Source organism: Lepidochelys kempii, chromosome 1 (assembly GCF_965140265.1).
Source record: "Lepidochelys kempii isolate rLepKem1 chromosome 1, rLepKem1.hap2, whole genome shotgun sequence".
In the NCBI taxonomy this organism is placed as follows: Eukaryota; Metazoa; Chordata; order Testudines; family Cheloniidae; genus Lepidochelys; species Lepidochelys kempii.
Window position 1 is genome coordinate 261,605,974 of NC_133256.1, and position 12,055 is coordinate 261,618,028.

Below are 12,055 nucleotides of genomic sequence, written 5' to 3' on the forward strand. Positions count from 1 at the left end.
CCCTGCTCAGCCTGCTGCTGGCCTAGGTGAACAGAACCCCAGGCTGGCAGCGTGCTGAGCCGGCCCGCAGCATAAGATCAGCATTTTAATTGAATTTTAAATGAAGCTTCTTAAACATTTTGAAAACCTTGTTTATTTTACATATGACAATAGTTTAGTTATATAATATATAGACTTAGAGAGAGAGACCTTCTAAAAAACGTTAAAATGTATTACTGGCATGCGAAACCTTAAATTAAAGTGAATAAATGAAGACTCGGCACACCACTTCTAAAAGGTTGCCGACCCCTGGGATAAAGCATCCAAGATACATAGGAATTGCGACAACTGGCTTGTGACCTACATTACCTATACAGGGGTGAAAGGACAGCTATACGCAGCAATATATGGGCCCATGCTGATGCATTTGGACATTATACATAGGGCATATAACATATTTTCAAGCACCTCATTGGTCTTGTATGATGAGCACTTTAGAATGAGGATAATCCTGAACCCCTCCCTGTGCTGAGACAAAACTGATCAGGAACTATGGTTGGAGTGCACGGTTCAGGGGCACTTGTGAACAGAACCCCATAACAATTGTGGCTATGTACTGGAAAAGCTGGTGTGTGAAGGGAGCAATGGAGCTGGTCTCAAGACACTACACGCCTGACCAGCCGAGGTTTTCATGCTGAAACTACAATGAGACAGGGAAGCATTGTCATGCATACTGTAGGGTTTGGCACGAACATGGGCATTGTGGAGGTGGGCACATATCTTCAGGCTACCCACATTTTAAGCGCACCAGGCTAAAGGATGCTGGCAGTCTACAATCCTACATGCTGCTGCCTGAGGGGAAGCCAACACAGGGTGTGGGCTGTAAGTGCCACAGGTTTTAACCATGTCTGCTTCCTTCCCCATGCTGATCACACTAAATGATCACACAGCACACACACAGCTGAGAATATGGATTGAGGGCATGGCATTGTGCACTGGGCTTATAAGAGAGCATGTAATTTGGGCAAGAAGCTCGCAGCTGGGCCTCAGGAGGGACATGATTTTGTCTTGGCACGGCAGCCGGGGCATGACCTGGAATTAACTTGTGTCCCTCTTGGATGGGCTGGCACACCGAAAGGACACATTGGACATCATCATTATCCATTTAGGAGAAAACTACCTTAGAACGTGCCCTGGCCTCAAACTGATTTTGAAGTCCAAATGGGATATTGGACTGCTGGCAAATATGTTGCTCGACGTGGGGACAGTATCACCACAGATATTGGACTGCAGCATACCCACAAAAGGTGGATAGGGCCTGGAGGAAGGCCAACCAGAAAATTGCAACATGGCTGGAGTCCAGGGGTGCTTCAGTTATCAGACATGGCCACATAGCCCAGAGTGCAGCTGAGCTTTACTGAGGATTGAATGTACCACTCTGATACAATTTGTTTCTGGATGATCTTGGTATTGGGTTGGCTGAACTTCTAGGTAGTGGGCTTGAGGCAGCCAAGCTAAGGTGGGCACCTCCTTGTGGCAGGCGCTGGGTAAAGGAACTTGCTGATTTAGGCTCCAGATACAAAAAGGTAACATAGTGGGTATCCTGAGGGCATCACGTCTAACCCCTAGGGGAAAATGAGAACCAGGGGTCAGGACTTTATCCTGGGGAACCACCCCACCAATGCACTTGACGGTGGTGCTGGCTATGGGGTCGAGGCCCCCTCTTGCCTCAACCCCAGAAAGGAGGAGGGATGCTAGCAGGCAATTGGAGACATGCAGAGACCCTCCTAGTATGACCCATCCCCTGCAGAGGGAGCCCCTAAAAATTGGCAAAGGGTCAATGGGGTGAAGAGACCATGCTGGGCTGTCCTCCAACGCGACCTTTGGATGTAATTTGACTAATAAAGTTTGGTATGGGTTTTAACCAGGCCACGATGTCCTTGCCTTCTTCCATCCAGTGAGCACACCAAACTGAGCAACACGCCAACATCAAATAAAAGCGAACTACTACAACCAGTCATTCAACTGAGTAGCAATAAAATCACTGGAGTAGAATGTTGCCAGATGATCAGTATATCTCCTACTTCAAACACAAATATTTTGGCTTTGCCTCAGTATCTGCCCACCATTAGTTCCTAGTCATTAACTTTGCAAATAGAGACTATTATCTTGAGACATTTCAATTCCACTGACATTGTACCATGGTTAGACAACATTGTTCGGAATCCTCATCCATTCTGATTTTTGCACTAAAGTCCTGATTTTGACAGGGCTGTTCAGGTAGTGTTGGGGATTTGACCAGTCCAAAAATAATTGGTCAGACTACATTAAAAATGGTCAAATATTTTAAAGCAATGATTTATTAGAATGATAACAAAACAAGTAAGACTTTATGGTCTCCAACAAGCTTAGCCTTAGATAGTTATTTTAACTCAAAAAACGTGAAATACAATTAAATGAAGTTCTAAAGAATGGCACCATGATGCAATCAAAAAGATAGGCTGCCCTCTATATCAGGGCATTCTTGCTGGAATATTTGACCACGATCAAATAATAGGCAGTCAATTGACTGGCTTGCCAAGCCTAATCCCAAGTATCTTGCAAGGACAGGCTCACAGAACATTTAAAGCATCCTAACATATCCCTAAGGATAAAGCAACATTTTTTCATGACATGGTAACAAGCCATGACAATATAAAAATACCAGAATGGTGTAATGCAACAACTTTGTCCCAGAAGACAAAGTATAAAGAGGGGGTAAGAATGCAGGTTCTTGTCTTGAACGTGGCACAGAGACAAGGAAAGCATCAGAAAATGAAACTGATTAAGTAAAAGTGGGAAGCGTATTGATCAGATTGCCTCCATTGCTTACATGGTGACTCTTATGGATTCATACCACCTCCTAACACCCCACCTCCTACTGCTTAATTCCCAATTTTCAATGGTGGTACATCAAGAAAAGCTCTGTAGACCACAGTTTGAGATCCACAGCTCAGATGAATCCATTACTCACCAGATTGTGCTTAATGAGCTCCTTAGCAAACTCAAAAGATGATGAGGCATTGTCCATCAGGCTCTTGAGTTCTGCCTGAAATTAAATATTATACCTATAAAAAGTTTAGCAAAAATACCCCCACAAGTGCAGATCCACACCACATCTGAAACTGTTTGGAAGGCAACTCCAGCTGTGATGAGCTGGGTTGGTGGAGGAAAACAAACACCCCCCCCTTCACTGTGATGACTATTGCAAATGGATAATTCATATAAATGTAAAGCAAAACTTGCATTGGGAAAATGGAAAGGCCAACATGGAAACAGAAAACTTAAGTGCTCAACAATGTGAGGATTATGGATAGGTGATATCCTTTGGGGGAGGATACTGACATTATAAACGGTCATTTGTCAATAATTGTGATTAAGTATAAGGCAGATAACACAACAGGGAAAAGAAACTTGCATGGGACTTCAAATGAGACTGACAAGCCAGAAGGGCTTTACAATAGATACCTCAGCAGCCTTGCCATTGTAAAGTCGGAAGTGGTTACAAGCCTTGAGGTTAAGAGCTATGGTGCTGTCAGGAACTTGCTGAAGGTAAACAGCCAGCACCTCTTGTGACACATCATAGTAATCCAGTTTGTAGTAACATAAAGCCACATATACGTTGAGAGCCAGGTATTCCCTGAAGGGCAAAAGAGGAAGAGTTCACAGAAGCATTCATTTTTTACCAGAAAATTGTGCTGAAAAGGAATATTAAAATCTGTTATGACTTTCCCTCACCTCCCCATGTACCATTTAGAAATACAACAAATATTGAGTTCCTGAGAATAGCCTTATATGTGACTTTCTGGATTCAGCAGACAAGCACAAAACTATTCGGGGTTGCATCTGCAGGGATGCCAACTGCATTTGTCCCACAGGAGGAAGTAATTGTATTGTGACATTTGCATATATGAAGACATTACCTTGTCATGCACGGAAACCATAATTCAACATGTATTGAGTCAATGTTACAACACATTATCCCAGCATCATGAGGGTGAAACAAGAGCTAGTTTCTTCCAAGCACTAGTGCATACAAGAATGACCTGTGAAATTTGGGGCTTGTTATTTTAGGAAATGGTGATAACCCCATGTGAAGGAATGTAAGAGAATGCAATCATTTTATTTGGACTGATGAACTAAGGTTCATCCACATAATGTATACAAGGCAATTTGACTGTTTTCCTTTGCCAAGTATATTGCATACATACAAAACTCCAAAAAGATTTCTTTAATGTCAGTAGTTACTTTTATGTCATGTATAAGTAACCTGTGAAATTCACTACTGCACAATATCAAGCCAAAAAGGACTAGACATTTACAGGAATAAGAAAAACATTTGCAGTAACAACAATTTGTAGGATAACTGTTACAAAGGTTACTGTATGCAGTGTTGTGGTAGCCATGTCAGTTCTAGTATATCAGAGAGACAAGATGGGTAAGGTAATATCTTTTATTGGACTGACTTCTGTTCGTCTGACCTGAAGAACTCTGTGCAAGCTCAAAAGCTTGTGTCTCACACCAACAAAAGTTGGTCCAATAAAAGATATTACCTCACCCACCTTGTCTCACAAAGGTTATTGATTTTTCAGGGCATAAGCTGATCATAGCCTAGGGACTGTCAGGCTGAAATTTCCCCCCAAAGCACAGAATTACACAATGATATGCATTATGGAGGTGTTTCAGCTTTCTTTGAAGCATTCAGCATTATACACTATCAGAGGCAAAAGACCATTGACCTGTTCCAGAATAGCAGTTTATACATTGCCAAGCCTTCCTTTGACTCTGGACCCTGCTTCCCAGGCCAGCAGCATCTAGAGAATATTACATAGGCAGCACACTAAAAACTGTTTGTGAAGATGTGGTTGGGGGAAAACACGTGCCTTGTGCTTCTCAACAGCAACATCTCCAAAGGTTTGGTTCTTTATCCACTTCCTGGCTGAGGTTGGTGGCTATAATGTGGAATCCTGGGACAGGGGTTATAACGGGAAAATGGGAATGGAAAGAATACTCAGAGCTCAAAAGGACACACAGGATCCTTGAATAAAAACAACAAGACTGAGGATTTCTTATGAAGACTGAGGTGGAAGAGAGTTCAGTAACTAAAAATTAGGGTCAGACAGGCAATCAGCCAAACAAAACAAAAGAGACAGGTACATGCTTTGTATTGTGGGTAAGACACACTCAGAACATTTTCTGCTCTGCTTGTAATTCTGTAGCATTTCATAAGAAACAGGAGAGGGGATCCCAGGATGGATCACAGAACAAAGTACGTTAAAAAAGGGGGATTAGGGTGGACACATTCTCCTTGTGTCTTATTGGTGTAACAGTTCTGATTCCAGTGACAAAATGGAGATGGCTGCATTGTCCCCTTCTCACAGAGAGAAAGACACAAAAGTATTGATACCACCACAAATAAGTTTCCAGAAGCCAAGCAATTACATGGAATGGAAACACAAATTCATCAGAGATACTGCAGTGAGGCTGAGAATGGAGGGGAGAGAAAGAGAGACACAAACCGGTTATCAAGCAGTATGCGTTTGTAGATATCAATAGCCTCTTGGTAGTGGGACCGCATATAGTGGATAGATGCCAGACTGAGCTGATCTTCTGTGATGTCCTGCAAATTCTGATGGAAGCTCATCAATTTCTTTTCATCACTGAACTAAAGAGAAAGAGACAGACAACCTCCAAAAGAGTTCAGCAAGGAAAACAAGAGCAATTAGTCATATTAATCAGGAAGGGCATACAACAATATTAAGTGAGATTGAACTGCAGCAGAGAAGATTCAGGTTAGACATTAGGAGTTGCTTTCTAAGTTTAAGACTTGTTTTGCCAATGGCGAAATCTGTTGAGGGAAGACGTAGAAAGCCATCATTGGAAATAACTGAGCTTGAGGCTAAACACACAACTATCAAGTCCGATTCAGGCATAATTAAATCTGATATGCCATGATGTAGGGGGTAACAGCAGAGAGATGGATTAGATACTCCATACTCAAAATAAATCTGTAATATAAAAATTTACTACTATAATTTGAGCTAAGAGAAAGATTTGTTGGGTTTGGATCCAAAGCTTAATTCTCAGAAACTAAGTTCCCATCCCTCTTCACCAAAAACAAAACAAAAAAACCCACAACTCTCACTGAGCAAAAGCCTATTGCAAAGACATTTCCCATAACGCTATTTTGTGGCACTAACTAGTTCTCTTTCTCCAGACCTCACATATCCAATTTCTGTGATTCCATACAGTGTAATGTAATAGTTTCCATTTAAAAGAATTGTTGCATTTTACATAACAAATGCGCAAATGTAAAATGGAGAGAGCATGGTTAACAAACAATTTTGCAATTGCATCAACATTATAAACTAGCCAAGAATGTCCATTAAATCGGACCACTCAAGTCACTTACAATTCTGATGCTTCCCCTTCTTATGTATGTTGCTGCTAGCAATGGTAATTGTGAACCCATTCTATTGCTGTTTTTTACATTAGGGATTTTTTTATTTGTTTTTTAAAAAATTGATAAGTCTCCCACATTTAAAATATCTAGCTGCTCATCTTTGCTTCATATCTCTTTCCTTTGTGCTTGTGCTGGTCATATAATAACACTCCAGCACAGCCAACAGTGCTCAAAAACAGTAATTTTATGTCTTCATAGTAGTATCAACTTAGTATCTTTCATTCCAAAACCTCCTAAAGTACAGTGGAACCTCAGACTTATGAACACCAGAGTTATGAACTAACCGGTCAACCACACACCTTATTTGGAACCGGAAGTATGCAACCAGGCAGCAGCAGAGACAAGAAAACACAAGACAAGAAAGTACAGTACAGTGTTAAATGTAAACTACTAAAAAAATAAAGGGAAAGTTTAAAAAGGTAAGGAAACGGTTTCCTGTGCTTCTTTCGTTTACATTAAGAGGATTAAAAGCAGCATTTTACTTCTGCATAATAAAGCTTCAAAGCTGTTTTAAGTCAATGTTCAGTCATAAACTTTTGAAAGAACAACCATAATGTTTTGGTCAGAGTTACAAACATTTCAGATTTCAGAGTAGCAGCCGTGTTACTCTGTATTCGCAAAAAGAAAAGGAGTACTTGTGGCACCTTAGAGACTAACCAATTTATTTGAGCATAAGCTTTTGTGAGCTACAGCTCACTTCATCAGATGCATTCAGTGGAAAATACAGTGGGGAGATTTATATACATAGAGAACATGAAACAATGGGTGTTACCATACACACTGTAACCAGAGTGATCACTTAAGGTGAGCTATTACCAGCAGGAGAGCGGGGGCGGGGGGCTAAGGGGGGGACCTTTTGTAGTGATAATCAAGGTGGGCCATTTCCAGCAGTTGACAAGAATGTCTGAGGAACAGTGCAGGGGGGGATGGTGGGATGGAAATTGTTGAAATCATGGTGGAATTCCTCAAGGGCTTCTTTTCCATGGGTCCAGATGATGAAGATGTCATCAATGTAGCGCAAGCAGAGTAGGGGCATTAGGGGACGAGAGCTGAGGAAGCGTTTGTTCTAAGTCAGCCATAAAAATGTTGGCATACTGTGGGGACATGCGGGTACCCATAGCAGTGCCGCTGATTTGAAGGTATACATTGTCCCCAAATGTGAAATAGTTATGGTTGAGGACAAAGTCACAGAGTTCAGCCACCAGGTTTGCCGTGACATTATCGGGGATAGTGTTCCTGACGGCTTGTAGTCCATCTTCGTGTGCAATGTTGGTGTAGAGGGCTTCTACATCCATAGTGGTCAGGATGGTGTTTTCAGGAAGATCACTGATGGATTGTAGTTTCCTCAGGAAGTCAGTGGTGTCCCGAAGATAGCTGAGAGTGCTGGTAGCGTAGGGCCTGAGGAGGGAGTCTACATAGCCAGACAATCCTGCTGTCAGGGTGCCAATGCCTGAGATGATGGGGCATCCAGGATTTCCAGGTTTATGGATCTTGGGTAGCAGATACAATACCCCGGGTCGGGGTTCCAGGGGTGTTTTTGCAACGAAGCCCGTTGCCAACTGTGGCCACATATCTATTCAGGGGACACCATCATAGGGCCTTATCCCATCAGCCACACTATCAGAGGCTTGTTCACCTGCACATCTACCAATGTGATATATGCCATCATGTGCCAGCAATGCCCCTCTGCCATATACATTGGTCAAACTGGACAGTCTCTACGTAAAAGAATAGGACTCAAATCAGACGTCAAGAATTATAACATTCAAAAACCAGTCGGAGAACACTTCAATCTCTCAGGTCACTCGATTACAGACCTAAAAGTGGCAATACTTCAACAAAAAAACTTCAAAAACAGACTCCAACGAGAGACTGCTGAATTGGAATTAATTTGCAAACTGGATACAATTAACTTAGGCTTGAATAGAGACTGGGAGTGGATGGGTCATTACACAAAGTAAAACTATTTCCCCATGTTTATTCTCCCCCACCCACCCACCCGTTCCTGTCAACTGCTAGAACTGGCCCACCTTGATTATCACTACAAAAGGTCCCCCCCACCCCGCTCTCCTGCTGGTAATAGCTCACCTTAAGTGATCACTCTGGTTACAGTGTGTATGGTAACACCCATTGTTTCATGTTCTCTATGTATATAAATCTCCCCACTGTATTTTCCACTGAATGCAACCGACAAAGTGAGCTGTAGCTCACGAAAGCTTATGCTCAAATAAATTTGTTAGTCTCTAAGGTGCCACAAGTAAACAGTTCAGAGTTAGGAACAACCTTCATTCCCAAGGTGTTTGTAACTCTGAGGATCTACTGTACTTTGCAGACTATATTCATAGCGATTGTTCAACCACCATTGGAGTGTAAACACCTCTGGGTGTTAGTCAATTTGTGCCAATGCCACTACACATCAGATTTGAGGCAAGGAAATGAAAGTTATGTTTTCAAATAAACCTGCAGAGAGACTTAGGTAGACAGAATGCAACTATCCAAATTAGAATTTGGCTGGGACAACAGGGTTAACAGGAGTTTTTGCAGAAAGTGCCAATATCTGGGTTTTATCTCTCACCCAAAACACAGCTTCTCTAGAAATAGTGCCCTTTTGCTGCATGTTGGAGCACGGCACAAAAATGAGTCAGAGGGAATAATGCACTATCTACTGATGCCCAAACATCTAATGAGGACCCAATCCAGCAAAGCACTTAAGCAAATTCTTAACTTTAACCATATTCATATCCTTAAAGTTAAGCATATGCTTACCCGTTTTGCTAGATTTGGGGCTTGAATAACAAATACCACTCCTTGCAGCACTTGGGATTTCTGTGACCTTGCTTAGGTTATAAGGTCTTACAAAATTCACAGCAGCTTTATAATACATACATAATAAAGACTTTTGTTGGGAAGTGGAGGGCTTAGAATAGTAGCATTTTATCTGTACTTTTGTCAAGTTTAAAAGGCCACTGTGAAAGACAATCCAATTTTACCAACACATTTACTCTGAAAAAAGCACATCTTGCTGTGGTTGTCTTTTTAACCTTTGATGTTTCTAAACTGACATAGCCATTTATTCACAAGTGGTTCATGCCATGGAGATAAAAGTTCCCTTGTTAGTAATAAACTGATCTATTTATAGAAAAAAAGCAACCCAATTTGCAGGCTAGAAGTGAAGGAGCTCTCATGAGTGGGCTAGGATAAGACTGGACCAACTCCTCTAAAATCTGTTTAATTATTCTTGAACATACCAAGATGAAACAAAGTGAAGGTTGTGCCTCAATCATTGTTGAAATGAAACGAAATCTCCCTGCTATAAACAAGACTGTGTTTTGGGGGGAACTGAATAGCTCAGGAGATTTTTCTATTTTTCAACAGTCTTTTTACTTAAAATTAGGTCTGTCAAGCGATTAAAAAAATTAATCGCAATTAATCACAATTAATCACGCTGTTAAAAAATAGAATAGCATTTATTTAAATATTTTTGGATGTTTTCTACATTTTCAAATATATTGATTTCAATTACAACATAGAATATGAAGTGTACAGTGCTCACTTTACATTTATTCTGGATTGCAAATATTTGCAATGTAAAAACAAAAGAAATAGTATTTTTCAATTCACCTTATACAAGTACTGTAGTGCAATCTCTTTAGCATGAAAGTTGAACTTACAAATGTAGAATTATGTAGAAAAAAATAACTGCATTCAAAAATAAAACAATTGTAAAACTTTAGAGCCCTCAAATCCACTCAGTCCTACTTCAGCCAATCACTCAGACAAACAAGTTTGGAAGAGATAATGCTGCCCACTTCTTTACGTCACCTGAAAGTGAGAACAGGCATTCACATGCTACTGTTGTAGCTGGCGTCACAAAATATTTTCATGCCAGATCCACTAAAGATTCATATGTCCCTTTATGCATCAACCACCATTCCAGAGGACACGCGTCCATGTTGATGACAGGTTCTGCTTGATAACGGTCCAAAGCAGAGCAGACCGACGGACACGTGTTCATTTTCATCATCTGAGTCAGATGCCACCAGCAGAAGGTTGATTTTCTTTTTGGTGATTTGGGTTCTGTAGTTTCTGCATCAAAGTGTTTCTCTTTTAAGACTTCTGAACACATGCTCCACACCTCGTCCCTCTGAGATTTTGGATAGCACTTCAGATTCTTAAACCTTGGGTCAAGTGCTGTAGCTATTTTTAGAAATCTCACATTGGTACCTTCTTTGCTTTTTGTCAAATGTGCTGTGAAAGTGTTCTTAAAATGAACAACTTGTGCTGGGTCATCATCTGAGACTGCTATAACATGAAATATATGGCAGAACATGGGTTAAACAGAACAGGAGACATATAATTCTCCCCCAAGGAGTTCAGTTGCAAATTTAATTAACGCATTATTTTTTTTAACAAGCATCATCAGCATGAAAACGTCCTCTGGAATGGTGGTCGAAGCATGAAGAGGCAGACAAATGTTTAGCATATCTGGCACATAAATACCGTGCAACGCAGCTACAAAAGTGCTACGCAAATGCCTGTTCTCACTTTCAGGTGACATTATAAATAAGAAGCAGGCAGCAATATCTCCCATAAATGTAAACAAACGTGTTTGTCCTAGTGATTGGCTGCACAAGAAGTAGGACTGAGTGGACTTGTAGGCTCTAAAGTTTTCCACTGTTTTGTTTCTGAGTGCAGTTATATAATGTGACAAAGTTCCTCCTTTGCCTTGGTGGGTCCTGTGCTTATTGGCAGATTTGCTTGCCTCAGAGATTCACGGCAGCCCTCAGTTTGGCCACTTTTGCTAGTGGCTCAAACCTGCTGTTCACACAGCTAACCTCATCACTGGCCAGCATGGGAAAAAGGAAGGAGAACAATCCCCGCACTCTCTGCTGATTCACCATGTGGGTCGGGGAAAAGCCCAGAGACTTTCCCCTCTGGTGGAACCCACAGTCCAGGTCAAGTCCTCCTGTGTCTGATCAGGAGCTGGGAGGTTTGGGGGGAACCTGGGCCCGCCCTCTACTCTGAGTTCCAGTCCAGGGCCCTGTGGACTGCAGCTGTCTAGAGTGCCTCCTGGAACAGCTGCGTAACAGCTGCAACTCCCTGGGCTACTTCCCCATGGCATCCTCCCAACACCTTCTTTATCCCCACCACAGGATCTTCCTCCTGGTGTCTGATAATGCTTGTACTCCTCAGTCCTCCAGCAGTCCGCCTTCTCATTCTCAGCTCCTAGTGCCTCTTGCTCCCAGCTCCTCGCATGCACGCCACAGACTGAAGTGAGGTCCTTTTTAAACTCAGGTGCCTTGATTAGCCAGCCTGCCCTAATTGATTCTAGCAGCTTCTTAATTGGCTCCAGGTGTCCTAATTAGCCTGCCTGCCTGAATTTGTTCCAGCAAGTTCCTTCTTGTTCTGGAACTGCCCCTGTTACCTTACTCAGGGAAAATGGACCTGCTTAATCTGGGACTAATATATCTGCCTTCTAACACTCTCCTGTAGCCATCTGGCCTGACCCTGTCTCAGTAACAAAAAAAAAAAAAATCTACATTTGTAAGTTGCACTTTCACAATAAAGAGATTG

At 41.8% G+C, this 12,055-nt stretch overlaps 1 protein-coding gene across 5 annotated transcripts in view; it reads right to left on the reverse strand.

Annotated features, from left to right (window-relative positions):
* IFT56 (intraflagellar transport 56) overlaps positions 1 to 12,055 on the reverse strand; it is an 80,420-nt gene that overhangs the window by 38,072 nt on the left and 30,293 nt on the right. For all 5 annotated transcript variants that reach the window (XM_073327300.1, XM_073327299.1, XM_073327302.1 and 2 more), the window contains 3 exons: positions 5,538 to 5,683; positions 3,487 to 3,658; positions 2,993 to 3,067 (listed from right to left, as the gene is read on the reverse strand). In XM_073327300.1, coding sequence (XP_073183401.1) covers positions 2,993 to 3,067; positions 3,487 to 3,658; positions 5,538 to 5,683 — 393 coding nt within the window. The remainder of the gene's footprint in view (positions 1 to 2,992; positions 3,068 to 3,486; positions 3,659 to 5,537; positions 5,684 to 12,055) is intronic.